We start from the raw sequence: 26,545 nt of genomic DNA, 5'->3' as shown, positions 1-26,545 counted from the left end.
TGAAAATCAATAATTTGGTCTCTCTTCCATGGGAAAAAACTTGAATAAAGAAAAAGAAATAATTTTTGCCGAAGATGAATTAAAAATCAAATTAACAGAATGTTCGGTGTCTTAGCCAATGATCCTCACATGGAAATGAGATTTCACATAAATTAATCATTTCCCTCTCAGGATCCTCTACTTATTTTACATCTTCCTGTCTCCATTTCTCCCTTTGCGGATCACCTACGCAGCAGCTGACAGCGCATTCGCCGTTTAGCGCTGACGTCGTCGCCGACAAAGCTTTAGCGTCGCTGCCAAAGCTTCGGCATCGGCATCGCCATCGTCGTGTCGCATGCGGCTGCTTTCGATTCCTCAGTTCGGTTTTACGATTCGAGCGCGTTCGAAGCGCTGAGAAAATCGCGCACGAAACGCATCGAAAAAAAGAAAAGAAAAAACTCAATTAAAAGTACGCGGGTTTTTTCTAAAATTTGAAATATAAATTATTAAAATGCGACGGCTTTTTGTGTTTTTCACGTTGTATGCTCAATGATATGGCTTATCAATAGTAGCAACCGCACAGAAAAAAAGAGTGATAAGATAAAAAGCGCATAATTAAAAGTAAATAGAATTGAGATCTTGGCACAATGTGCAGGCCATAGAAATAAATCTATAAATAAATAAATATCATGAGAAAAAGAGAAATTAGAAAGGAAAATAATGAATGTTTTTATCGAGTGTAATGGAAGTGCTTAACCCTTGCGGACAATTAACACTTGTGCGACAATGGTGCCGAACCATAACGAAATTAATGTTAATCAATAAGCGACAAATCTGCCAGATACCCAGAAGCCAAAAAGATTCACAAATCATTTCGCGCTGACCACAAAATTGGATTTGTTTGCAAAATATTTGTGGCGTTTGCCATCGTTTATTTATCATTTCCGATTGTTTTGTAATTTGATGGGATCGCTGTAAACAATTAATTTTAATTTATGGCGCTAGTTTTGCCATAATTAATGTTGGTGGTCATATTTGGAACCACTAATTATATACACTGGACATAAATAACTAATTATAATCAGATTTTGTGTGTTGGGAACTTGATTCCATGACTAATTGCATATAGACAAATAATAAATAAAAGTGTCTACTAAAAATCGCAAACTGAAATATGAGCAAACATTTTTTGTTAAATGAACTCTGCTAAAGAATATTATAAGATCTGTGGCCCCGAAAACACACAACAATGTACGTTTTTTAAGCCTTTGCAAATTTAATTCTCAGATTATTTATTTGCCTCTTTCTTCATATTTATAATTGTCGCAAAAGCAAACAAATTGCTGGAGAGCCAGTATCCAGTAGCCAGTTTACAGTCGCAGTAGCCAGAAGAACGTGTTTGCTCCTTCAAACACACAACTTTTGGTTTTCTTTCTTTTGTGGGGCTCCGTTTTTGGGGCCCGTTTAATTGCTTTTAAACCGAAATATTTCACATCCATGCAAAGGGAGAAGGGTCACTGAAATCGGACATCGGAGAGAACTGCTAGAACAGACAGTGCACAATATTGTTCATATGTATATTGTTTCGATGCGGAGTGGACAGTAGTCCCCAGGGGAACTGAACTGAACAGAACAGAACAGAAAAAAAACGGCAGCAGTAGCGTGGGGTCAGTGCTGACAGACGTGTTGAACTTGAAATACAATTTGTAAAATTTTGCACTGTTGCTATTCAGCTATTTGAAAATGTTTCCGTTGGAAAACTTGTCGAGGGTACAGCAGCTTAGTTGAGCGGAAAAAATTAATGGAAAATTAAAGGGGATAAATACTAATACATTTAATGGAAAATTTATATGTGAAAATGTGTAAAGCTGTATCAAAACTCATAAAACTTTCATAGGGCAGGTGGCTAAAAATTTAACCATATGCTATTGAATGGAAACTCAACTCTTTAACAGTGCTTCCACCTTCATGGTATATGCTTGTCCATTGTATACTTAAAAATCTCTAAATATTCATTAGAGTATCTGAACTGCGACTTCTAAACAATTGTTTTCCATTCAAATCCCCCAATGGAATATTCAGCATCGCTTGCCTTGCATTTTTGGTTCCATTTTCGCATTTTTGTTTTGTTTTTCTATATTTTTGTTGTCGCTGTTTTTTTGTTGTTGTTTGTTGATTTTTCACAGCATAAAGAGTGCAATGTGCAAATAAATGTTTTCCCGTAAACATTTATGCATAAAGTTTCCACGGAAAGGGGAGGTGGCGGAATGAGTGTCACTCTGACGAGTGAATGAGCAATGAGTGTAATTAAAACGCCCACGAATAGATAGATGCATAGTGTAACTTTATGAATGCTTACACAGGCAGCTCATAGTCACACCTGTCTAGGGTGTCTCTGAGCGGATCAACAGCGACTGTGAGTGCCAGAGATGAATCAAGATATGCTAATGGCTAATTGAATTGATTCATGATTATAGTACGTGATGCAAATGAGTGCCTTGCGAGAGCAATGATTGATATGAGTTCATTAAGTCGATCTGCAGAGATCGTATATCTAACTAATGATCTTAACTCTGTGTACTGGCAGTGAGAGTACTTTAGAAATATTAATGGCCGATTCTGGAAAATGCTTTGATACTGTTTCCCGCTTTTTACCAATTACCTAACTCTCAGTATTACGCGCCATACGACTGTGTTTTTATTGTGTTCAGGTAGTGCTAAAAATAACAACAGAGCACTCTACAAAAAAAATGCAGCTCATATTTCGCTCTAGCTGAAATCTGCTTGAACAGCACCTACGAATAAGTCGAAAAGAAACAATTGAAAATAAACCATAACAAAAATATTAGCCCACAAATAAAGAGTAGTAAGTAGTAATGACCGTAAAGAAGGCTACATAATATGTCCAAAAAGATTAACAGCGACACAGGAATACTCTCCAATCTAAGAAATAAAAGGGGAAATTCAGAGAAGAAAGTTATGATAAATATTAAAAATATTTCCTTGGATTATATGATTTGTGTTCAAGGGAAATATCAGAAAGCTTCTTGAGAGTAGACTTGAGTTTTTTGATAGAAATGTTCTTTTGGGTATTCGCTTTAATAGTGGATATTTCTGTTAATCTATCTGTTTTTTTTTTTTTTTTAACCATAAATTATTCTGAAGAGATAAGCATCTTAGAGCAACTTCTTCTCATCTTGGCAGAGCTGAAATGTGTCTGTCTCCATTCTGTACTTTGTACATCTCTCTCTCTGTTCTTTATACATTAAACATTAAACTGTAGCAAAGTGCTCTGCCAGACAAAACCCTATGAATCATATTCTTCTCTTAATGAATTCTCTTTTAATAGTACACATTGCCCCTGCTGAATATGAATGTTTCACTAAGGTGTCTTGTCACACATAAAAATGGCATAAAAATGGAAGCTTAGCTAATTATTTAATTATCCAAATGATAAATCTAACGACTTTTGAACGGTTTTAAGCTGGTTGTTCAAATGGAAAATAAATCAGTTCCATTTTGCTACTTTGCTTAGTCTGTGGGTCTCCGAAAAGTAATTAAACAGCATGAAAAAGTCGATGACAGCAGAATCGCGAAGGGTAAGGAGGCGACAGCTGGACGGGGTAGCTGCTGGTTTGTTGACTGGGGTTTACGCTCTAAAAATAGCCATAAGCCAAAATGACAGGTCTCAAACACAGTGGGAGAGTAAGGTCTAACGGCATCCCATGATACATACCTCCAACCATTGCTACCTGATGGGACACCCCATGGACTGGACCTCCAATAGAGGCCCATAATGAGCTCCGAGGGGGTCTTTAGAGAGAGGTGAAGAAAGGGGGATCTGTTAATCCACGGCACGTGTAAACTCTTAAGACCCGCTTTGGTAAAAAATACTCAAATACACAAAACCGAAAAGCGTAAAAAATTAAAACCATTCAAAAAAACCAAAAAAAAACATCACAATTCAAACAATAATAAAACAAAGCAAAAAACAAAAATTTTCTATCTCTCTCCTTTTATTCATCCCTCTTTCTCGCTCTCTGACTGTCTCTCCTGTCTGGCTTGGTCTCAAGCCTCAAATTGACCCATATTTCTTCTATTTTTTTTGGCATTTGACGAATTGTTTGTCCGACAACCTTGAGAATGGAAGTTGCGCAGCAATGAGGTTTCTGTCTCCTGGCATCAGGCATCAATCAATCTTCAACTGATTGAAAGTGTTGCTAAATGTCAAATACATCGATAATATGTGAATTGTGCATATGTAGGTAAATATTTAACGCTTTCTGAATAGCGGTTTTGTAGGAGGTTCTTTTTTGAATAATATGTTACTAACCGCTAAAACTAATGGAAAAAGTCTAGATTTATGGAGGAATTGAATGGGAAAGATTTACATTTGATATCCAGTTCATTCATAGAACAGACAGCGTATTTCATTCAATCTCTTTTAAAGAATGGAAAGAGTATTTCTGGATCTTTGGGCAGCCAAAGTCCAATATTAATCTTTATGTATGCGCCACTCCAGGAAATTAATGCTCTAGGTGTCTACATTATTTCATGTTCGTTTTTATGCGCCAAACGTCATTTACTGCTAGCCACGATCATAACTGAACATGTTCCTCATATTTTACCGCTCCGAAAATCTTAAGAATGAGATGTGGTTATGAGAAAAAGTTAAACGCCAAAGGGCATCATTATGGTAGCATTATTTTATTTTTTATATAGATCTCTCGAATGGCGAATCCACTTTTTTCTTCATCGCATTGTGTTTATTACCATTGTTTGTTGTGTCTTTTGGCGCTTTAGGCCACATTGGAATGACTTGGAGGGGCAATTTTTTGTCTGCGGTTATTTTTAGATACAAAAGTATATCTTTGTGGCTTTGGGCTTTCGATGTTATTCGGCTTTGGATTTGAGTTTAATGAACGCATAGCCGCGGCATTCTAATGGAGTTGATGATAATGGAGAACGGAAAAATTGGTCAAGAGCTCAGAGTCCAGGAACTACACTGTCCCCAATAATGTGCTTTCGGAATTCTGTTGAATCATTCTTCAGTTCTTCCCCCTATCAAAATGATTCGCCACGTTCTTTACTTACTTTTCTAATTGCCGTTAAATTTGTAACGAATTCGGCAATCTTCTCAAAGATTTATAATATTCTCTCTCTTACTAAATTAATAATGTAAGCCGGCCGAAATACGTGTCAGTACAGAGTAAAACAAAATATTTATTCCCTCGGAGCTCAGGTGAAGGTCAAAAGAATTTTAAATACCTCATTTTGGATTTATTTTTAGCCCTTTTGTTTTAGTCGCATGCGTTGTCAGACATCAAGTGGGTCTTACACAAATTGTACGGGTATTACAATCAATTATTTATTTGTTGTATGTTCCAGAAGTCCAACCACAAAAGCAAAAGATGTCAAGCGGGTTTCTCTCACATCTTAAGTATTACTTCTTAAGAACTGAATCTGTTAAGATCCATTAAGAGTCGATTTGGATACGCCAAACGGTTCGTTTTGGACTGTTCCATTTTATTCGCCTCGCGTCTGGCCCTAACAAACATTTGCATAAATATATCTGTAATTCGAGTCGAAGCTAAAAATAGTCAAGAGTTTGTTTATGAGTTTTGTGGAGCTCTCCGTTGTGTATACCCTTTGCATGGTGAAGGGAAGAGTGCTCATTACATTGAAAGGAATCTTGAACAGTGGTTACCGATTTCAGAGAGCTCGAAGTATCAGTCAAATCCGAATGGGTTTTTCCTAATTTAACAGAGTTCCCTTAAAGCAAAATCTGTTACCTAAATCCCCCTCAAAAGCTTAGAGTATTCAAACTGCGGCTTTGCTTACAGCGAAACTCGATTATTGTTTGTGTGTTTTGGTGTTCATATTCTCCACAAGCAATTTGCCAGCACACACAAGTGTTTTACATGGAATGAAAATTGCAATGCGTCTGTTATTCGCGGCCTGCATTTACGGTACTCGTATTCATATTCGAGCTCGTACGCTTAAATTTATAAATGCGAATAGTAAATATTATTTTGGATTTTTGGCTTATCCTTCAATGGGAATCGGCGGCTGTGCATATTTGTGAATGCTTCAATAAATGGATGACGAAATAAAATAAAACGTTGCCTCCTGTAGGAACACTAATTAAAATTGATGGCAACCAAATAAAGGGAGGAAGAACCAGTTGGCTAATGAAAAGTTTCGCGAGGGGTAATTAAATTTGAACAATCGGCGATCATTAATAAAAATTCGAGGCAAACAAAACAGTGTAATTAATAAACGAAAATTCCAATTTCAATGCAGGTCTTGCTGCAAAAGTTAAATATATTGTAAAATCGAAAATGAATTAAAGAAGAAGCTGTGATAACAATAAAAGCACTCGCATAAATAATGCGATCAAAATCAGTGACAAAGTGCAACGCTTGACACAAACCCAATCGAGTATCCCGAGCCGAACATCTGAGAGAGTGAGAGCGAGAGATTCAGAGAGAAAAACGACACCGTTCCCCAGAGTGGAGGAGAGCTCGGAACAGATCTCATCCGAGATGCCCCCCGTTGGCAGATCGGTCCGGCCAACACTACGGGGACTGAGCCTCGGCCTGAGCCTGTGCCTGCTGCTGGTGGTGCTGCTGCCGAGTCGAGGACCTGCCCGGGCCTGGTTCTACGATGTCGAGGCTGTGGGTGGCGTGGCCACCATGGGATCGAGCTCCGACGAGCACAGCTTCAAGACACCCGAGACCAAGAACTCTCACAAGTCGCAGATCACGGAGCTGGTGCAGCACTTCCCGAGCATTCCCATCCATGCCATGCCCAATCACCACCATGTGGCCCATCGCCAGCTGGTGTTTGTGGCCCTGCTGCCCTCTGTGGAGTCCGACAACAAGAATGACTGCATAATGCCGAAGGTGCTGCCCGTTCTGGAGCTGGGCATTCGGCACATCCAGCGGATGGGATTCGTCGGTGACACCCACTTCGACATCAAGCTGATTTCAAGGGATACATTCTGCTCCTCGAAGTACGGACCGATTGGCTTCTTCGAGATCTACACCCAGTGGCCGGAGGTAAATGCGGTGTTTGGACTTCCTTGCGAGTATGTATTGGCTCCGATCTCCCGCTATGCGGATGTCTGGCAGGTCCCTGTACTCACCACCGGCGGCAATGCCAAGGAGTTCAACAAAAAGTCCGAGAGCTACTCCACACTTACCCGCCTCAAGGGCGCGCAGGTTAATAATCTGGGAAATGTGGTGCGAGCCATTCTAAACAGCTTCAATTGGACGCGCACTGCCCTGATCTACCAGAACGAGAACTCCAAGGTCAAAGGTAACTCTGTGTGCTTCCTGTGCCTGGCCGCCATACACGACACCATCGAAAAGCACTCGGTGTATCAGCTGGGATTCGATACAACCACCTGGACCCAGGCGGATATAACGCGAATGCTCAAGAATGTGGCCATGCAGACGAGAAGTAAGTGTCTAGAAATATTATTGTATAGCAACATGCATTCGTTTCCACTTCCGACACACACATTTTGTGTGCTCATCCCATATATTTTCTCTCTTGACCTCCTTGGCATGCAACAGAGAGACGACCTTGTCGATTTGTTTGCCCATCTGATGCACTTGCCACTTGCTCGTGCATTTAAGCTTACAGCCACCCTGAACTGTTTTAACCTCATTGCGTTCTCTGTCATTGAAAGCGAAAACGATTTAATTATAGACACGCAAAGAGCGCAAAGAGTGTGGCAAAGACAAGTTCAAGAAACCAGTCCAATAGGAATAGATGTTTGCAGTGCAAAGATACATATCTGATCAGGTTCTGCTTTAATTAGTCTCTCTGTCTTATTATAAATAGTCCCCACAGGCAGGCAGTGCTTGTGTGCACAGCGGTGCGTATGAGCAATGTTTGCAGTCGACTATAAGTGAATTCAAATGTGAAATGTGAACTGATTGGGCATGAATATTGGCAACGATTCGCTGTTAATTAAAATATCAAATTAGCAGCGGGCTAGTTATGAAGCCATCAGTTGTCATGGACACAAATGAGTGACAGCAAATAGTCGAATATCAGGCATCCGTGGTGTGTGCCTCTGCCTCTGCTTCTGTGAGTTTGATGCCTGTCTGTCTGCCTGTGTGGCCGGTCTCGTTCCATTTGGATTGCATGAAATTGTTTGATTACAGCTCATTTAATTTCATTTATTGGCAATTAACACAATAAACAATTACAATCGTTATGCATATTTTGTGTGGCATTTCGCGGCATTACGCTTCACACTTCTATGCTAATTGCATTTTAATGGGAGAACAAAAAATTCTTGGAAGTGCCTAGGGATTACAATTAATAAAGAAGTCATTAATTAAGATATGATTCTATTGTTTCCAAAAGTCATTGGAAAGTAAGGGAAATTAATCGGCATCCCAAAAACCAAAAGCTTTATCCAAGAGGACTGTGCTTTGATATATCATTCATCCGACGTACAAAGATTCCTTTATACATACATATATGCACCTTATGGCTGCTGTTAAACTCCATAAATCTTATATCTGTTCCCAAAAAGATTTTGTTTGCCATATAATACATTTTAATTAAAACATAATGATGTCGCCAAACGCTTTGAATGTTAAATGAGTCTGTTTTCTGTGCATTATAATTTTGGGTTTGCCGACAAAGAAAGTTAATTATCTGTTATGGTTGATGTCTAACAATAGAACTGAGTTCAAGGACAGTCCATAGGAGTACTTTCTTCGTCATAAATCTGTACGTGTAATTTTTATTTTATTGATTGTATAATTTATATAAGAAATAACTTAAGTTACTGCTCAGGAAATTCACTTTAAATCTTTTTGTTCTGTGCTTTGATTTATTCAATTTGTTATTTGATATCTTCCTGATGTCAATCTTTACACAATCATTATTTTTTTTATGGCACACAATATATTTTGTATATTGCTTTGGTTATTGATTTATAAGCCGAGGCAAAGTTCAGAGTCCTCGGCCACAACATTTATGCTTGAGAACACCTCCGTCTGACTCAGGGCACAACTTTTAATTACTTATTCATATCATGGCATAAAAATGCACACACTCATGACTTAACTTTATACTCGCAAACAACAGAACAAAAGTTCGAGGGGAGATGTAATATTTAAAAGACAAACAACAAGCAGCAAACAAATAAAGAAAAATAAAAATTGCATAATTAAATCAAGTCAATTGCAAGTTTTTTGCACTGAACTTGAAATTGAACCAAGCCCAGGGCCAGGGCTTGTGCTCTTTTAAATCTTTTAAGTAATTAAATTTCAGCAAAGAAAATTGAAAAGATGACGTTGAAAATTTCATTACTGAGCGGAGTAAGCGACTGAGAAAATTGCACTTGATTGTTCTGTGTTTGAGCTACGCATCATACATACATACATACATACATATGTATACATATGTAAATGTATTTACGTCTCCATATACATCCCTCTCTCTCTCTCTGACGCAGAAGTTTCAGATTAATATAGTTTATGCATTTGTTGGCAACACATTTGACATATAAATACCTTCCTGGGAGCCCCTTGTTTGCATATCATAAGTGCTGCATGTCGTCTGGGCAATTACATTGGCCAGTTTATGATGGCATATGGAGAGTGCCAGCCAGCCGAGACATTTGAATGTGTATTTATGAGTTGGCCTGACATTCAATTTGTAATTGATGAAATTTACATGAACTCTTGAGTGTCTGGGCAATTTCATTTAGGATTTAGTAGGTATTATATTAGCAAAGAAAGTGTGCTGCTCTATGTGGATCAGAAAACAATTATTGCCCACAATGGATACCTAAAATATATGATAAAATGATGTATGATAAAACCTCTGCTTTTTCCCCGAGTTGACATTCAATTTGTGGTTGATGGACTCCATTAGATCTATTGTGCGCGCATTTTAATTGCACATTAGGCAGAAATAATTAGCAGCCGTCAGGTATCTGTAGCTGTTGCTATCAATATTCTTTTAACGTTTCGGACATGAATATATATTGAAAAGTTTGTATATAAAATGTTGCCAGGAATGGATAACTTTTACAACTTATTTCAATAATATTATTCATGAGTTTGAATGGCATTCAATTAGTAATTAATATGCAAAATTCAGATTAGCTTGAACGGAGCTAATTGGAAAATTCTACAGAACCCAAACCCAATACAATAAACATGTATTAAAGGGATAAAATTATTTTTGGATTGCTTAGTTGTATTCTAAAGTTGGCTATAAAACATCATGAAAATGCCTTTCCCTATTCTCTACTCTTGCTCCGAAGACATATCGAAAACGAGTGCGGTATCGAGTGCTGTCAGACTCATATCAACTTGAGTGTGAAGCATCATTAAGATATTTTTGAGTTTTAATTTAAGAAACAATGTGTCTTTGTCTTCCTTACGCCGTTTTTGCATTCACTGACGTCAGAGCCACTGACAATCGTACCAGTCTCGTTTTCAACAGCTTTTAAATAAATTAATACATTTTTAATGACAAGAGAGCCACCAGCTCAGGCCATAAACATGACTATTTGTATTTCATATTTTGGTCTCTTTTCCTTTTGTTTTTGTTTTGCAGTTGTCATTATGTGCGCCGATCCGCAGTCGATACGTCAAATTATGCTGACAGCCGAGGAGTTGAATATGATCGATAGCGGCGAATACGTTTTCATCAATATTGAGTTATTTTCGCGGTGAGTAAATCTTTGAATTACTACACAGACACCAAGACCACAGATACTCGTACACAGATGCCACAGATACAAAAGGTGATCAATTTGTTGCCTTTCACTTTGATCAAACACAATAACACAAAATATTCATATGTACATATATCACAAACCAACGAAAAAGTACACCACGCGCACTCTCGAACAAAAATATTCTTTACAAACTGCGCACGAGGTGCGGGCATACGAATATGTACATACATATGTACATACATACATATGTACATACAATGTACAGACATTAGTCAAGGTTATTAAAATTATGAAATGTTGCAATCGGAGTTGTCCATAAATAGCATCTGCATTTACCCCTCTCTCGGCAGCCACAAAAACAAAAACTATTTTTAAATTGAGGAAATTCCACATTTCGGCACATGGCAGAGGCAAATCGATTAAAGCCATAAATCGACTGTAAGAGCACCTCAGACTGGTACAGGGAACTCGGACTCGGACTCTAGCTCGGGCTCGGACTTGGACTTCGATTCATTATGACTACCCGCAAATATTAATGCTGAGTAATGCTCTCGGGTCGGGTCTCTTTGTCTCCCAACGCATGCCCTCACCACAGCCTCACCCTAACACGATAGCTTTTTTTGTGTGACCCGCTTATAGAATAGATCTACTCTAAATATGGTAAATATTGCCAAAGGAAGTCGAGAATCATAAGAAAGAGCCAAGGGAGCGTTGCTCTTATATAGACTAAATATAAATATAAAAGAAGATCTTTCGATGATTAATTCTACGACCATGTTCCATGCGAAAGTGTAATCTGTACAAGTGATGAAAATGTTCTGGTTGCACTGAAAAGGCAGATGGTTGGACTCCTCCTCCAGCTACATATGCAGTTTCATATTTCTCTCGAAAACTCGTATATTGTTGCAGTCAATTTCTATATTAGCATGTGCATTAAATGCATTCTAATCGCCTTCTGACCTTCATGACACTCGCAATCTATGGAAAAATGTTGCGTTTATATATGTACATCAAGTGTAATCTATATACATACAACTACCCGCACTCGTATGCAAGTGCATTTGTCTGAATGTTAGTCTGAATGCCGGCATATACATTGGGATTAACTAATCAATTTCCTGCTTACAAAAATTATATTTGTTGAGATCTATTTTGAAATAAATAGTCAACAGATTCCCCCATGAAATTCTCGAAATATAAGTTACCATCATTCATTACTTTGTAATAAATTTAAGGGGAGAATGTGGTCTGATAACTGCTCACTCGATTGTGGCACTATACTTACAGATATCAGTACATTTAATAATAGATAGAACCTGAACAAGACTCTGACTTCAAATTTAAGAAATCTCTTCAATGCTTCGTCCTAATCTTTCCATCCCTCAGAGATTGGAATAATCTCTTTATTACTCCAATCGACTGCACCTGCATCTGCATCTCATGCATATAAACTACAGAAACTATGCATAAAGGATACCCAGTCATTGACAGATGTCTCCTACATCTATGTATCTTTTCTTTCCCCCATCTTTCTTTCTCCCAATCTCCTTTATCATGGGCATCTACTGTTTTTGGTTTTTCTGTCCGCAATCGAGTCTTTTACACCCCATTCATAAATGCAAGTCAGACTGAACCTTGAGCGAAACATGGATGTCTTGCAGTCTTCATAATCAATAATTGTGAAATGTATTCGCAACCAGGGACTAGTAGCATTGAAACTAGACCGAAGCACAGATAACGACTGTGTATAGAGAGTGAGGGTTATGTACTTTAAATACATTTACATGGAATCATCTTCGAATGGAAGTATCAGTAGCTGTAGCGGTGTGTGGGTTTTTTGGGTTGAGAGTGTGTGTGTGCTGTTTCCGCACACTTTACAATTACAAATCTATTTATAAACAATTTATGACGCATATCAAAGCTGGCAATAAACCTAACACGACGGCGGATAGGGCACAAAGGCAAATTAAAACTGCATTGATAAGGCAAAATGCTGTGCACATAAGTCAAAAATAAATACGAAATTTGAGGGCAGACTGTACGTAAGAGCAGGAGGGAGATTTGATTGATAATATTTTGCATTCTTTTGAAGGGTTCCCTATCTGACGTCGCAGCCGTGGTACGATAAGAACGATACGGATTTGAATAATGAGCGTGCCCAGAAGGCCTACACCGCCATGCTGACCGTCACCCCTAAGCAGCCCAACGACAATGAGTACACGCGGGTCTCCAATGAGGTGAGTGGGTGCGTGGGTGCTGGGGTGGGTGGATGGTTGATGCTCCATATTTGCATGGAAATGGATGTGGCAGCCAATTTGAACATTTTCTTTTCCCCCAGATTTCTTTTGTTGCTCTTTTGTAGTCACTTCGTTTGTTTCCTTCTCTTTTTTGTGTTTTGCTGTTGCTTTCATCTCCTATCCTCGCTTTTTTGGCCAGCCTCAGCCTCAGCCTCATGCATACTCAATGCCAGTGCACGTTTCCTCTCTTGGCCATAGCCTATTTTGCATAGGATCCTGCAGCGGAGCAGAAGTGGGGGCCAGAGGGGAGGAATCGTAAACATTTTTCTGTTGATACATGGTAAATTTACAACAAACAGAGAAGCTCCGACAACACCTGAGAGCCCATTTGTTGGCCCAACTTCACACTGAAGTGCCCTCGTAAAAGCCAACCCACAGAATCCCCTCAGAGCCAAACCAAAGGAAAGCAAATGAAAATGAGGCTGCAGCTGCTTGCGCTGCTGCATTTGCTGATAAGCAGCCAGTCAGAGAGCCGGACACTTGTCTGCAGATACACGTAGTTAGTCCTTAGAGACACACAAACACACATGAGAGGCGCCTGGCCTAATGAGCTGCCAACATTGACAGAGCCCTGAGCTCTGCCTGGATTTCTCTTTCCACATTTTCCATCAATACTTAGCCGAGAGGAGAGTCTTAAAGCTTAAGACAAGTTAGTTCTTTCTTGGCACCGCAACTCTTGCCAGCCAAATCCCTGTCAAGGTGGAAGGCCAAACCAAATTCCGCTCTTGGCACAACCTGGCCGGCGGTCTGCAATAATTTCCACATGGATTGTGACAAAAAGTCAGACGTTCCAGCGCAATCCTTTGCCATTTCCAAGCGAGCAAACGCGTAATTGAATTTTCACGGAGGAGCTGTTGGCGGCCAAAGCAATTAAAGGAGCCACGAACAACAATTGATGGTGCCCTTTGGCTAGAGTGGGGGAGAAGCGGCAGATATATAAGAGAGAGCGAGTCCGTTGAGATTAATGCTTTTGGTATGGGATTTCGCCTTTTACAGATCAAAGCCATTGCAGCCGACAAATACAATTACACGTTCAGCGACAACGAGCCGATTTCGGCCTTTGTCACGTCCTTCTTCGATGGGGTCCTGCTCTATGCGAACGCCCTGAACGACAGCATCCGCGAGGATCCCAGCATGCTGACCCGCCCCATCAATGGCACGGACATGGTGCGACGCATGTGGAACCGCAGCTTCACGGGCATCACCGGCAACGTGACCATCGATGCCAATGGGGATCGACTGTCGGCGTACTCCCTGCTCGACATGAATCCCAATACGGGCCGCTTTGAGATTGTGGCCCACTTTCTGCACAATCGATTGGAGTTCGAGTCCAACAAAGAGATTCACTGGGCAGGTGATCGCGAGGAGGCGCCATCGGATCGTCCCAGCTGTGGCTACGATGGAGCTCTGTGCCCCGATAATTGTGAGTAGATTCGTAATAAATATAAAACCAGAATACTTCATTCATTTTCGATGATTCTTTCAGCTCTTCCTGGCTATGCCATACTCTCGATTGTTCTGGGCAGCATGGTGATCATCATGGCCGTGTGCTTTTTCTTTGGCTATCGCCACTACATCGCTGAGGCGGAGATCAATTCGATGAGCTGGAAAGTCTCCTTGGAGGATGTCATGTTCCGGGATGCCGCCGAGCGTGGCCTGCGCGGATCCTTCCACTCGCTGGTGAAGCAGAGCTCGCAGCTGACGCTGATGTCCGAGGATATGGTGTCCATAAATGGGGATCGACAGATCTTCATACCCGTGGGCATGTTCCGCAAGAGCAAGGTGGCCATCAAGCCCATCGAGGTGGACAATGTGCAGGCGCTGCTCACGCGCAACCTCATGCTCCAGCTGAAGCGAATGAAGGACCTGCAGCACGATCATTTGGTGAAGTTCTATGGCGCGTGCCTGGACCAGAGACGCAGCTTTCTGCTCACCGAATACTGTCCAAAGGGTTCGCTGCAGGACATCCTGGAGAACGAGCAATTCCAGCTGGACTGGATGTTCAAGCTGTCCCTCATGCACGACATCGTCCGGGGCATGCAGTTCCTGCACAGCTCCGACATTCGCTCGCACGGCAATCTCAAGTCCTCCAACTGCGTGGTGGACTCTCGCTTTGTCCTAAAGATCACAGACTTTGGCCTCCACACGCTGCGACGTTCGCGCTACGACCTGGAGAGCGATGGAGGCAATTGCAACAGCCACGCCTACTGGAGCAGTACGTAACCGCAACCAGCTCTCAGTGCATTTCTCACTCTCACAATAAACATCCCTCGCCCGCATTGCAGACCTCCTTTGGACAGCGCCAGAGCTCTTGAGGCTCGAACACCACCGCGCCCCCGAGGGCACCCAGAAGGGCGATGTCTATGCCTTTGGCGTCATTGTGCACGAGATAACCACACGACAGGGCCCCTTCTTTCTCGGCAAGTGTGCGTATGAGAAATCGCCACAAGGTACGTACGTACGAGTATGCAATGAAATTGTTTCTCCTGCCTCCTCCTGAGTATCCTTTGCACCTCTGTCCTCTGTCCGGGTTAAGTATTTCTCTTCCTTGTTCGTGTTGCGGCTGATTTTGCTTGTGCGGAATTTTAATGCCAGATTTTTGCACATGTTGCGGTTGCTCCGTGGCTCGGTGCTGGACTGTTGCATGTGGCTGTGTGGCATGGCTTCGTACACAAATTAGAGCATGAGTGTCCTGCCTGGAAAATCTCTGACAGTGGACTGAACACCATCAGTCAATTGATGGTTTGCCTCGGGATTGACCTGATATTCAAGAGTGATTAAAGGCTTACCAGAAGTGTACCTTAAAGCTAATCCACAGAGAGATTTTATGCTTTAAAAGAAACGTAACATGATTAATGATTTAAGTCAGAAGTTCAGCTACTTTTTGGGGGTATAATATAGAGGAAGCTTTGAGTTTGTTCAATGAAATCTCCCAAACGATTAAACTAAAAGTAGCACTGACTTTACGCTGCTTAAACCATCTGCCACTTTGCTGCATTCTACCCAGTCTCTCCACCATCACAGCTAAATGCATTGAATGCCTAACCAAGCCTAAAGCGAACTTTAGACCTCGCACCGATTTCAATTGGCGCTCAAAACTTGGTCTACAACTTGCCACAGGCAGAGGGACAGTGCCACTCGTGGCAACCACTTGACAAATTCATCAAATTATGCACTGACTTGGGTTTGGGAATCGAGCGGCGTTCCCTCCTGCCACTTGCCCGCCACCGAGCGTAACTTTTGCAGACCGCTTTTGGAGAGTTCAGAGCTCAGAGTTGTGCCTGGAGAAGACGAATTTAATTGCGGTCTCAGAACACATTCACTCGAAATCGAAATCAAATTGCACGGCTGACCCGAAAAGTTGTCGACGAGCTGTTCCTGCTCCTGCTCCTGTCTCCCCCTGTGGAAGACGTGTCACAAATCACGAACTTGTCTCGCGGCGGCAGTGGGGCACGTCCAGGCTGTCCGTGTCGGAGTCGAGGCCCAGGCCGCAGCTGTGACGAAGCCAGCACCAGCAGCCTGCTGGATGCCGTCTGCCTCTGGTCTTGTTTTTGCTTTTGCTTTGGCCACGGATGTCAGTACTCTTGGCCAGGTCGATGGAGCCGAGCGGCTCTAGCCAGGCTTGAGTCAGCTTTTGCTGTCGCTCCAGCTGCCACAGCCACTCGATGCGTGATCGGCCCCAGCCACAGTGGGGCTCTGGCGGCAATTTCTCGCAGCGGCCAAAGACCACATCGGCATCGGTTGGTTCCGGCTTTGTTTTGTTGTCCATGCCACCGACTCGTCTGAGCACAGACGGCGGAAACTGCGCCCTTGACCTGGACACGGACATCATTAGACCCATAATTTGGCACTCCGTTTGCAGGTCCTGTGTGCTGTAGATGGAGCGCAGCAGTTCCTCCTGATGAAACCAGTTGGGATTCATGCTGTAGGCAAACCAATTGGGCGCTTTGCCCGGCAGAAGATCTGGACAAAACAATTGCAGATACCGATCCTTGGAGCACATGTCTGTGTGTAGCAGGTGTAGCAGCTCCCCAGCCAGAGCAGGACATAAAATGACATTAGACACTAACAATTTACATAGTTCGGGGAGCAATCGAAACTTGAATGAGAGAATGAAGTCTTACACAAAGCCTCTCCATCCATTTCTTCACAGAGATCATCGAGCTGGTGAAGAGCTATCATCCGTCGCGTATGCAGAAGCCATTCCGTCCCGATCTCGAACCCTTTGGCGACACCAAGGCCGACATCAATGGCATCATTCGACGCTGCTGGGCCGAGGATCCCGCCGAGAGGCCAGACTTTAACACACTCAAGTCCATGATACGCAAGTTTAACAAGTGAGTGGGGAGACAGTAGAGGGTAAAGAGGTCTCTAGCTAATCTCTTCTTTTTCCGCTTTCCAGGGATAATGAAACTGGCAACATTGTGGACAATCTGCTGAAGCGCATGGAGCTGTATGCCAATAACCTGGAGGAGCTGGTGGAGGAGCGCACCCAGGACTACCACGAGGAGAAGAAGAAATGCGAGAAGCTGCTGTACCAGCTGCTGCCGCAGAGTGTGGCCGCTCAGCTGATCAGCGGGCAGCCCGTGGTGGCCGAGACCTTCGACCAGGTGACCATCTACTTCAGTGACATTGTGGGCTTTACGGCCATCTCGGCGGAGAGCACGCCCATGCAGGTGGTGCAGTTCCTCAATGATCTGTACACCTGCTTCGACTCGATTGTGGAGAACTTCGATGTGTACAAGGTGGAGACGATCGGGGATGCGTACATGGTGGTCTCCGGCCTGCCCATTCGCAATGGGAATCAGCATGCGAGGGAGATTGCCCGCCTGGCGCTGGCCCTCCTGGAGGCAGTGCACAACTTCAGGATCCACCATCGGCCGGAGGATCGGCTCAAGCTGAGGATCGGCCTGCATACGGGCGCCTGCGTGGCCGGCGTGGTGGGCCTGAAGATGCCCCGCTACTGCCTCTTCGGGGACACCGTGAACACGGCCTCTCGCATGGAGTCCAATGGGGAGGCCCTGAAGATCCACATCAGCGAGACCACAAAGGTGGCCCTGGACGATTTCGGAACATTTGTGACGACCCGCCGCGGCTTTGTGCCCATGAAGGGCAAGGGCGAGATGCTCACCTACTGGCTGGAGGGAGAGGTGCCCAAGCCGAACGACCACCTCTCGCCCAGCAAGCTAATGCTCTCCCGTCGATCCTCCCTCAAGCAGCCACAGCGCCAGATCCACTCACTCCACAAACAATACTCAGAGCTGGCTGTGGCGGCGCCACCGCAGCTGCCAGCGGCCGCCGCCGTGCCGATCATTGCGCTGCCGCCGCCCAAGGAGTGCTCGCCCAACCTCCGGGTGAAGCGCAAGATCAGCTCCAGCTCGCCCAAGCTCAACGGCAGCAGCTTCGACTACCAAAAGACTGAGAACAACTACTATCTGGATGCGGAGGCCACACAGAAACCGTGCGACATCTACAGCAGCCGCTCGCTGCGCGACATGGAGGAGGCCAGCGATAGCTGGGAGCTGGCCCACTTCCGGCTGCCCCTGAGTGGGGCCCTCAAGAACCACAACAACAATCACGGCCATGTCCAGTCCAACTCGAACTCCAATCTGAGCGGCATTCTGCAGCCACCGCCAGCGTCCGGCCGCAGCCGGCTGAAGCCCTCGCCCACGATCTCAACGCTGCTGACGAGCAGTCGCAGCGAAGCCAATGCCAATGCCTCTGGCTTGGACACGGGCAGCCTGGGCAGCTCGCAGAGGATCAAGTTTGCCGACGGCGGCGAGACCTCACTGCTAATCGAGAAGCAGAAGGGTGTGCAGATGCAGCCGTCGGCAGTTGCCAAGCCCCTGGTGATGGGCAGCAGTCCCCAGCGGAGTGCGAGCAGCTGCAGCAGCCAGAACATTCCAACAGCCAACCTGGGCGCAGACGCCACTGCGGTGGTGGGCAGCCACCACTATGGCTACCTGGTGAAGAACTACAAGCAGCTGCTGTGCAAGCCGGTGACGGGCGCCTCGAATAGCCACGGCCATGGCCTGGCTGATCCACAGGTGGCGGGTCGCGGAGCAGGGGCCGGCAGTGCCGTGACACAGCCCCTGCTGGCCAAGATCAACTCGTAGTTGTAAGCGGGGGTAGAGTGCCCGCCCCCAAAGCCGGAGGGCTCTACTCTACTCTACTCGTAATTATATGCATATTATGTACATGTACTTGTTTGTGATAATAAGTTAAACCCAAGTTGAACAACCATCGACCTGGATGGATCGACACGCCTAGTCGATGGAGATTAGTGAGATGAAAATCAAATTCGAAATTTGTATGAGACTCTGCAGTGGAAGTGTTTGGCGTAGCTTTTAGTCCCCCTCTCCTTTCCTTTCCTTACTCGTAAGTAGTGAATTTTATCCATAAATCGTTGTAAATAGGATAGGCCCCCCCACCCCGAAACCGTTTTGATCTGTTCCTTGTGCTTTGAATATTCATTTCTCCAACTCAACTCAGAAGACAAGTAATTTAAAGTGAATGTAATCTAGAATCTAGCAACTAGAAACTAGCTGTTAAGTGTAGACAAAATTGAGACATTTTTTAGTATATGTGTAAAGTATTAAAGGAACATGAATATTTATTTGAGAAATTTACGAATAAAGAGGTTATACCTAAGAAATAGAAGAATTTATGTTGGACTTATAATTTGATTCAAATTCGTTTGCGGACGCCAAACGGTTAACAGCTGTTCCGGAAACGGTTAATGGCACATGTGTAGTTACCATGTAAAAAAGGGGACACTTTTGTTGACCATTTCTGCTTAAAACTTATATTGGAAACCAATCCTATGATAAGGAGTACTTGAAATAAGCCAGTCCTGAAGAAAAATAATACATAAATTTGATAAAATTATGTGTTCAAGGATGAAGATCCTAGCTAGTTATTAATGTTAAACGGAATATCAATATCGGGCATTAAGTTCGGTTACTATTAACGCACTCTGCGGTCACACTCTGACCGTTTAGGAGCAGGAGAGAATTTCCCATCAAATAAAAAATTAAAATCCAAATTTGTAAAATATAAGGTCATACAGTATACAATCCAATAAAAATGAGTATTTACAATAAGACAAATTGATTCTTCAATCGGATTAAATTATTTTTTCTGTGTTAAAAGGCTTTGCAAGCTAGTAATATCAACTAGAACATCAAAATCGAGGAATACAATTTAAAACAACGGTATGTTACGGTATATTTTTGAAATGAGATGGTATATTTTGGTATATTTTCGTGGCTCTGACGGTATATTTTATCGTTTATTGGTTTTTACTTAATAAAATTAATAAATATTAAAAATGTTGCCGCAAACTCTGTTGGATCAGCTGATACACTTCATCAATGGCTACAACAATCCACAGGGCTCCCCCATTGCCGCAAACAAATAAAATCATTGAACCTGGTCAATGGTGATTCAACCATAAAATACAAAAACAAATAATGACGCTACAATGCCGAGTCTGCGGGGGCGTCATCTACAATGCAAAGGCTAAGAATCTATTTCAGAAGGAGAACTTTAAACTGCTGCTGAACGTCGAGTTGGTGGTCGGGACTTTGGTGAGTTCCATCAAGCAAAGCAACGAAATGTCCGCAAACCCCTCCTAAGTCTTTACCTTAATTTGCAGCTCGTTAATGATCCAGAGCTGCCAAGATGCATCTGTGCTTGTTGTTTGCACGAGTTGAATCAGGCAATCGTGTTCCGAAATCTCTGCATCCAGACTCAGGAGAAACTGTTGGAGAAACAACTCCGCAGCAGGACTCCTTTAGAGTTAGCGACTGACTATGATGAGGACACAGAAATAAAGCGTGAGATTCAAGTGGAAGAGCTGTTAGACCCAGAAGAGGACGACAACGATCCACTAAGCAAAAACAATGGTGAAGCGGAGGATACTGCACATTATGCAGACTCTCTTATTACGAGTCTAAAGATAGAGCTGTCCGACTCAAGCAACTCAGACGGTGGATCCTCTCCCGCCGACAAGGTGGCACCAGTGTCGGTTACCCAAACCAGGAGTAGGGATCGACCCAAGAAAGTTGCAGCAGCCACAACGCCAGCTGGCACAGCCAAAAGTACACGCAGAAGATACGTGACTTGGAATAACTTGACAGAGGAGGAGATAGTCGAAAGGAAGCGTCAACAGCGTCGCCGGGATTGTGTCTGCGAGCAGTGCGGCAGGCACTTCACCGATCAGAGCAACTTCAAATTGCACATGCTGAGGCATACGGGAATCAAGAATTTTGCGTGCCCGGACTGTGGCAAAAAGTTCTACACAGAACATTTGCTGTCGCTTCACATAAGGATTGAGCACAGAGGCGAGAAGCCCTATGCCTGTAAATACTGCAAGAAGGCATTTAAAAATAGTACACCCCGCACCATTCACGAGCGGTGAGTAAGACTGAGCTGCTATAATTTTGTTGGTCTAATTGTAACCATAACCTTTCTGTCGCACAGAATTCACTCAAAAGTACGACCGTATCCCTGTTACTATTGCAGTAAAAGTTTCAGCGCGCCACAAATTCGCAAGGAGCATGAATTAAAGCACAATGGCGTGAGGGCATTTTTGTGAGTACAATTGTTTGTTCTTTTTTTGGCATAGGTCTAATTGGTTAATTATTTTTGTTCTTTGCAGCTGCGAAACCTGCGATCTAACTTTCAAGCGAAAAACACACTTAACGGTTCATCTTAAATCCAAGGCGCATGTCATGAGAGCAAAAAATAAAGATATTCCTAGTACGGAGAAAGTTTAAGCAATTATAAGATTAAAGTCATTCAATATTTCGTATGTATATTACTCTTCAACATAGAAAACTGGGTAGTAGCCCAGTCTAGTCTCAGCAATTATCCAAGATTCAAGCTAAATGATTCAACTTGTGAACAAAGCATGATTCCTCATATGAATCTTGGATTATAGCTGAGGGCAGAATGTGAGAAACATAGCTGAAAAACTCCGAGCGCATGACTTTGCCAAATATCTACATAAATCGATTTTATATTCTGTGAATCGTTGAGATTGTTGGCATCACACGTACACATGAATCCGCGATTCAGACTCATCGTCTAAACCCAGCTTAGCTTACGCGTAGTAGACCAAGTTCGTTCGTTCATTTTTATTCAGTAAACTAAGTCGTTCTTTTAGTTCGTTCCTTTTTGTTCTTTCTTTTTCATTAGTTCTTTTTTGGGAGCAGCACTGTTTTCCAACATTTGGCACGGAATACGCAACATTTAGTACCCTTGGAAGAATAGATATCCTCGAATTGAGGAAATTTTGGAAATCTCTGGCTCCAATCAATGCAAAATCAAATCAATCTGTATTGGAGCTCAACGAAATTTTGCAGAATACAGATATCGGGAATGTATCAAGATCAATATTTACATAAGTAAATCTATAGAAGGCATATGATAAGGTTAAAAACATGTCAGTCTAAGATAACGTCATTATTAATATTTGAGAGAAGCGTTGAAATTGTAATTTTATTATTAATTTATGGAAATAGGGTATACAAATGCCCATTCTATACTTACATACCTACTGATTGAAAAGCAACAAATTGTCAAATACGTAACAATCCATTCCCACTCACGTTACGTTTTATGCTATTTTTGTTGGTTGACCTTTTTCGTTTTAACCTTATATTGCAATCAATCAAATAAAGATAAGGTATGAAAATCAGCCAATCTTGTAGAAAATTGAATGATAATTTGGTTAAAATTACAGTTTTACTGCTGAAATTAATAACTAGCTGGTAATATTAAACAGAAGATCAAAGTAGAGAAAAATGATTTTAGATTGACAGTATATTTACAGTACATTTTGAAAATTAAAGGGTATATTTCCGAGGGTCTGTCGGTATTTTTGATCGATAATTCCGCGGTCACACTGGTCTTCTTTGTGTTGTTTTGATTTTAACCCGGAATTAATGCCAATTTCGCCCTTCTTGTCTGTTCATTGAGCAATCAGATCATTTAGCATTAATTATTTAGGCTATACTAGTGCGTGGCGTCAATAGCGGGTAAGCAGTTAAAGCCGTACAAGCGTCTCCAGACAGCATGCGCAACATTGCATAATTTTACATAGCCAATGGGTGGAATGAATTGCAAGTTTCATTGATTGAATATGCTGCTGCTCTCCCCCGTGAAGTGAACTTTGGTGCCGTGCTGGAAAGAGTAGGTGCTAAATGTAGAAGGTTCTACACCCTTTTGCGCGCAACGCACCCATATCCCCGTGTGCAGTGCCGTAGAGGCAAATGTGATTCCCGCTTGGTGCCGCTTCGGCGACTGATAATTTCGGAGATTAATTGTGAAACAGCCGCCCCCATAAAACAAAGGCAATTGGTCATAGAAGCATTCAGTCATTGCTTGCGCTTGATTTTATCTAAACGCACGCCAGTCGTCGGACGTGCTCTGCTATCAGGGCTTATCATAGTAGCCGCCTGCTTCTCGTTGTGTGTCAAATGAGTAAATAGTTCAACCGTTCAACAGGCAAAATGTTGTACTGCCCGCCGAATGTGACGCTCAGCGAAGTGTGGACCAATCATGGCATCTCCCACTGCTTCATGGACACTGTGGGTCCGTCTGTATATGGCGGATTTATACTGCTCTTTGGCTGCATCCAGTTGCTGATGTACCGAAAGTATGCCACTCGCATCACGGATCCCACACAGATCTCCAAGTCTCGGCTGTATGCCCTGCAATTGTTCCTGCTGCTCCTGTTACCCGTGCTGGCTGTCATGCGATTCTTCTTGAATGCTCGCATCTATACAGACAGTGCGGTCTATGGCTATATGGTGAGTAGATTGATGTCTGTCTCTCTTGAAACCATTTGATGACCTCTTTGTGACCTTCCTCTAGATATATTCGACTGCTGTGGTGTGCTTTGCATATCCATTTAGCATTTGTCTGACACTCAAGGAGCGTTTCTATCAACTCCCATCCGTGCCCACGCGTGGGCATGGACTTATATTGCTGCTCTTTTGGACCCTGGCCTTCATCAATGAGTCGCTGGCTTTTATTAACCTACGGCACGAGGATTGGTGGTTCAATCTTAAGAGGTAACCATAAAATACCCTCCCCAATTCTATAAATATTTTCTAATATTTCTTAAACTTCAAGCAACAAGGACCAAATCGAAATGGGTCTATTTGTCACGCGCTTCCTCTGCTCGCTGCTGATCTTTGTGCTGGGTCTAAAGGCCCCTGGCATTATGGCGCCCTACCATCAGCGACTGTTGGACAATGACTCCTCCGGCGAGTCGCAGGCAAACGCACAGTCGGGCTCCGCTTTTAGGAATGGCTGGCGCAAGCTGCGCAAACTCTTCCCCTATCTGTGGCCCAAGAAGGACTTGGCACTGCAGATTGCCGTCCTCATTTGCATCATGATGCTGATTGCCGGACGCGTCATTAAATTGTTTTTGCCGATTTATCGCAAGATGTTGGGTAGGTCATGGTTTTTTATGAGGAATTTCCCAACGTCATTTGGCTAATCTCTCGCCTCGCCTCGCCTTGCCATTTTTAGTGGACAGCCTGACCATCGAGCCGATTATCTTCCGTTGGGACTTTGTGCTGATTTACGTGGCTCTGTCGTTCCTCCAAGGCGGCGGCACTGGCACCATGGGCCTGTTCAACAACCTGCGCACCTTCCTCTGGATTCGAGTGCAGCAGTACACGACCCGTGAGATTGAGATCGATCTGTTCCGTCATCTGCATCAGTTGTCGCTGAGATGGCACCTGCAGCGCAAGACGGGCGAGGTGCTGCGCGTAATGGATCGAGGCACGGACTCTATAAACAATCTGCTCAACTATATTGTGTTTTCCATAACGCCCACAATTTTGGATCTCCTCGTGGCTGTGGCGTTCTTCATCTACGCCTTCAACTGGTGGTTCGGCTTGATTGTTTTCCTCACAATGTTCTTGTACATAGGTAAGAGATCTCATCACTCAGGCTGTGGCTGGTTTCCTCTAAAGTCTTATCCTTGTAGCCTCCACAATTGCCATCACGGAATGGCGCACAAAATACCAAAGACGCATGAATATGGCAGACAATGAGCAGCGTGCCCGCAGCGTGGACTCTTTGCTGAACTTTGAGACTGTCAAATACTACGGAGCGGAGAACTACGAAGTGGATTGCTATAGGGAGGCCATTCTCAAGTACCAGAAGGAGGAGTTCCTGTCGATGCTCACCCTCAACATGCTCAACACCGCACAGAACATAATACTGTGCCTGGGTTTGCTGGCCGGCTCGCTGCTCTGCGTGTATTTGGTGGTCCAGCATCAGACCCTCACCGTGGGTGACTTTGTGCTCTTCTCCACCTACTTGATGGAGCTGTATATGCCTCTGAACTGGTTTGGCACCTACTATCGGGCCATCCAGAAGAACTTTGTGGACATGGAGAACATGTTTGAGCTGCTGCGCGAGGATGAGGAGATTGTCGATGCGCCCGGATGTGCCCCACTGCTCACTGCTGGCGGTGGCATTGAATTCTCAAACGTGACCTTTGGCTACACCCCAGAGAAGATTGTGCTGCGCAACGTGAACTTCACGGTGCCCGCTGGCAAAACTGTGGCAATTGTTGGCCCCTCGGGAGCTGGCAAGAGCACAATCATGCGATTGCTCTTCCGATTCTACGATGTACAGACGGGCGCCATCCTGATCGATGGCCAAAACATAAAGCTCGTGCAGCAGCAGAGCCTGCGCAAGGCCATTGGCGTGGTGCCCCAGGACACGGTGCTGTTCAACAACACAATTTTCTACAACATTGAGTATGCCAAGTTGGGTGCCTCTGACGAGGCCGTCTATGAGGCGGCCCGAGCAGCCGACATTCACGAGAAGATTCTCAGCTTCCCCGATCGCTACGAGACGAAGGTGGGCGAGCGTGGACTGCGCCTAAGTGGCGGCGAGAAGCAGCGAGTGGCCATTGCCCGGACCCTGCTCAAGGCACCCATCATTGTGCTGTTGGACGAGGCCACCTCCGCTTTGGACACGCACACAGAGCGCAACATCCAGGCGGCATTGGCCCGAGTGTGCGCCAATCGAACGACAATTATTGTGGCGCATCGCCTGTCCACCATCATCCATGCGGATGAGATTCTGGTGCTGCAGGAAGGCAGCATTGTGGAGCGGGGCCGGCACGAGCAGTTGGTCCAGCGTGGCGATGGCATCTATGCGGACATGTGGCAGCAGCAGCTCAAAAATCTGGATGCAGAACAGAATGCCGCGGACAGTGGAGAGGCTGAAAAATCTAAGCCCGCCAGCAGTGGTGCGAGTGCGGGTGCTGGTCCAAGTGGTGGTGCACATTTTAGGGCAGGACATGCTCATGGTGGAGCGCGTTAATCGTAGCTTTAAGTAGGCAAATTTGTGTTATTCCTATATAACCCATGTGTGATGTGTGGTACATTTTTTTTGTTACACGTATTTGAGATATGAAAGCAATTTGTCGAAAGTCTAAGTTCGTTTATGCATAAGTAACCTTATACTACGCTACTCTTAAAATAAATAACGTAGATTTGTATAGACCAAGCGA

At 43.7% G+C, this 26,545-nt stretch overlaps 4 protein-coding genes across 4 annotated transcripts; 3 read left to right on the top strand and 1 right to left on the bottom strand.

The window, feature by feature from the left end:
- The first annotated feature begins 360 nt into the window (after nt 1–360).
- On the top strand, nt 361–19,656 carry LOC117896418 (atrial natriuretic peptide receptor 1). Its single transcript, XM_034804735.1, has 9 exons — nt 361–600; nt 6,283–7,443; nt 10,576–10,690; nt 12,792–12,936; nt 13,993–14,419; nt 14,483–15,211; nt 15,282–15,446; nt 17,150–17,333; nt 17,399–19,656. Exons 2-9 carry the CDS (start codon nt 6,525–6,527, stop codon nt 19,110–19,112), a joined length of 4,398 nt encoding a protein of 1,465 aa, XP_034660626.1. The 5' UTR covers nt 361–600; nt 6,283–6,524; the 3' UTR covers nt 19,113–19,656.
- On the bottom strand, nt 16,272–17,111 carry LOC117896420. The gene has a single exon (XM_034804737.1). The coding sequence runs from the start codon at nt 16,997–16,999 to the stop codon at nt 16,418–16,420; it is 582 nt and encodes a 193-aa protein (XP_034660628.1). The 5' UTR covers nt 17,000–17,111; the 3' UTR covers nt 16,272–16,417.
- A 673-nt stretch (nt 19,657–20,329) lies between the features above and the next one.
- Nucleotides 20,330–21,793, top strand: LOC117896580 (transcription factor Ouib-like). The gene is made up of 4 exons (XM_034804985.1): nt 20,330–20,585; nt 20,654–21,414; nt 21,481–21,591; nt 21,659–21,793. Exons 1-4 carry the CDS (start codon nt 20,469–20,471, stop codon nt 21,774–21,776), a joined length of 1,107 nt encoding a protein of 368 aa, XP_034660876.1. The 5' UTR covers nt 20,330–20,468; the 3' UTR covers nt 21,777–21,793.
- Nucleotides 21,794–22,887: 1,094 nt separating this feature from the next.
- Nucleotides 22,888–26,541, top strand: LOC117898974 (ATP-binding cassette sub-family B member 6, mitochondrial). Its single transcript, XM_034808715.1, has 6 exons — nt 22,888–23,039; nt 23,509–23,813; nt 23,878–24,077; nt 24,139–24,461; nt 24,541–24,945; nt 25,004–26,541. Exons 2-6 carry the CDS (start codon nt 23,514–23,516, stop codon nt 26,353–26,355), a joined length of 2,580 nt encoding a protein of 859 aa, XP_034664606.1. The 5' UTR covers nt 22,888–23,039; nt 23,509–23,513; the 3' UTR covers nt 26,356–26,541.
- The last annotated feature ends 4 nt before the right edge of the window (nt 26,542–26,545 follow it).

This window comes from Drosophila subobscura, chromosome O (assembly GCF_008121235.1).
Source record: "Drosophila subobscura isolate 14011-0131.10 chromosome O, UCBerk_Dsub_1.0, whole genome shotgun sequence".
In the NCBI taxonomy this organism is placed as follows: Eukaryota; Metazoa; Arthropoda; class Insecta; order Diptera; family Drosophilidae; genus Drosophila; species Drosophila subobscura.
Note: the sequence above shows the minus strand (reverse complement) of the source record. Positions and strands in the feature narration are given on the sequence as shown.

What these genes read in the sequence shown, in the direction of transcription:
- LOC117896418 (XM_034804735.1), top strand. Translation starts at nt 6,525, where the DNA reads ATGCCCCCCGTTGGCAGATCGGTCCGGCCAACACTACGGGGACTGAGC. An exon ending in AGCTCTGTGCCCCGATAATT is followed by an intron (nt 14,420 to 14,482) that starts GTGAGTAGATTC and finishes TGATTCTTTCAG; the next exon opens with CTCTTCCTGGCTATGCCATA. An exon ending in CAGCCACGCCTACTGGAGCA is followed by an intron (nt 15,212 to 15,281) that starts GTACGTAACCGC and finishes CCCGCATTGCAG; the next exon opens with ACCTCCTTTGGACAGCGCCA.
- LOC117896580 (XM_034804985.1), top strand. Translation starts at nt 20,469, where the DNA reads ATGACGCTACAATGCCGAGTCTGCGGGGGCGTCATCTACAATGCAAAG. An exon ending in AGTTGGTGGTCGGGACTTTG is followed by an intron (nt 20,586 to 20,653) that starts GTGAGTTCCATC and finishes CTTAATTTGCAG; the next exon opens with CTCGTTAATGATCCAGAGCT. An exon ending in AATGGCGTGAGGGCATTTTT is followed by an intron (nt 21,592 to 21,658) that starts GTGAGTACAATT and finishes TGTTCTTTGCAG; the next exon opens with CTGCGAAACCTGCGATCTAA.
- LOC117896420 (XM_034804737.1), bottom strand. Translation starts at nt 16,999, where the DNA reads ATGTGCTCCAAGGATCGGTATCTGCAATTGTTTTGTCCAGATCTTCTG.
- LOC117898974 (XM_034808715.1), top strand. Translation starts at nt 23,514, where the DNA reads ATGTTGTACTGCCCGCCGAATGTGACGCTCAGCGAAGTGTGGACCAAT. An exon ending in GATTTATCGCAAGATGTTGG is followed by an intron (nt 24,462 to 24,540) that starts GTAGGTCATGGT and finishes TGCCATTTTTAG; the next exon opens with TGGACAGCCTGACCATCGAG. An exon ending in CACAATGTTCTTGTACATAG is followed by an intron (nt 24,946 to 25,003) that starts GTAAGAGATCTC and finishes TTATCCTTGTAG; the next exon opens with CCTCCACAATTGCCATCACG.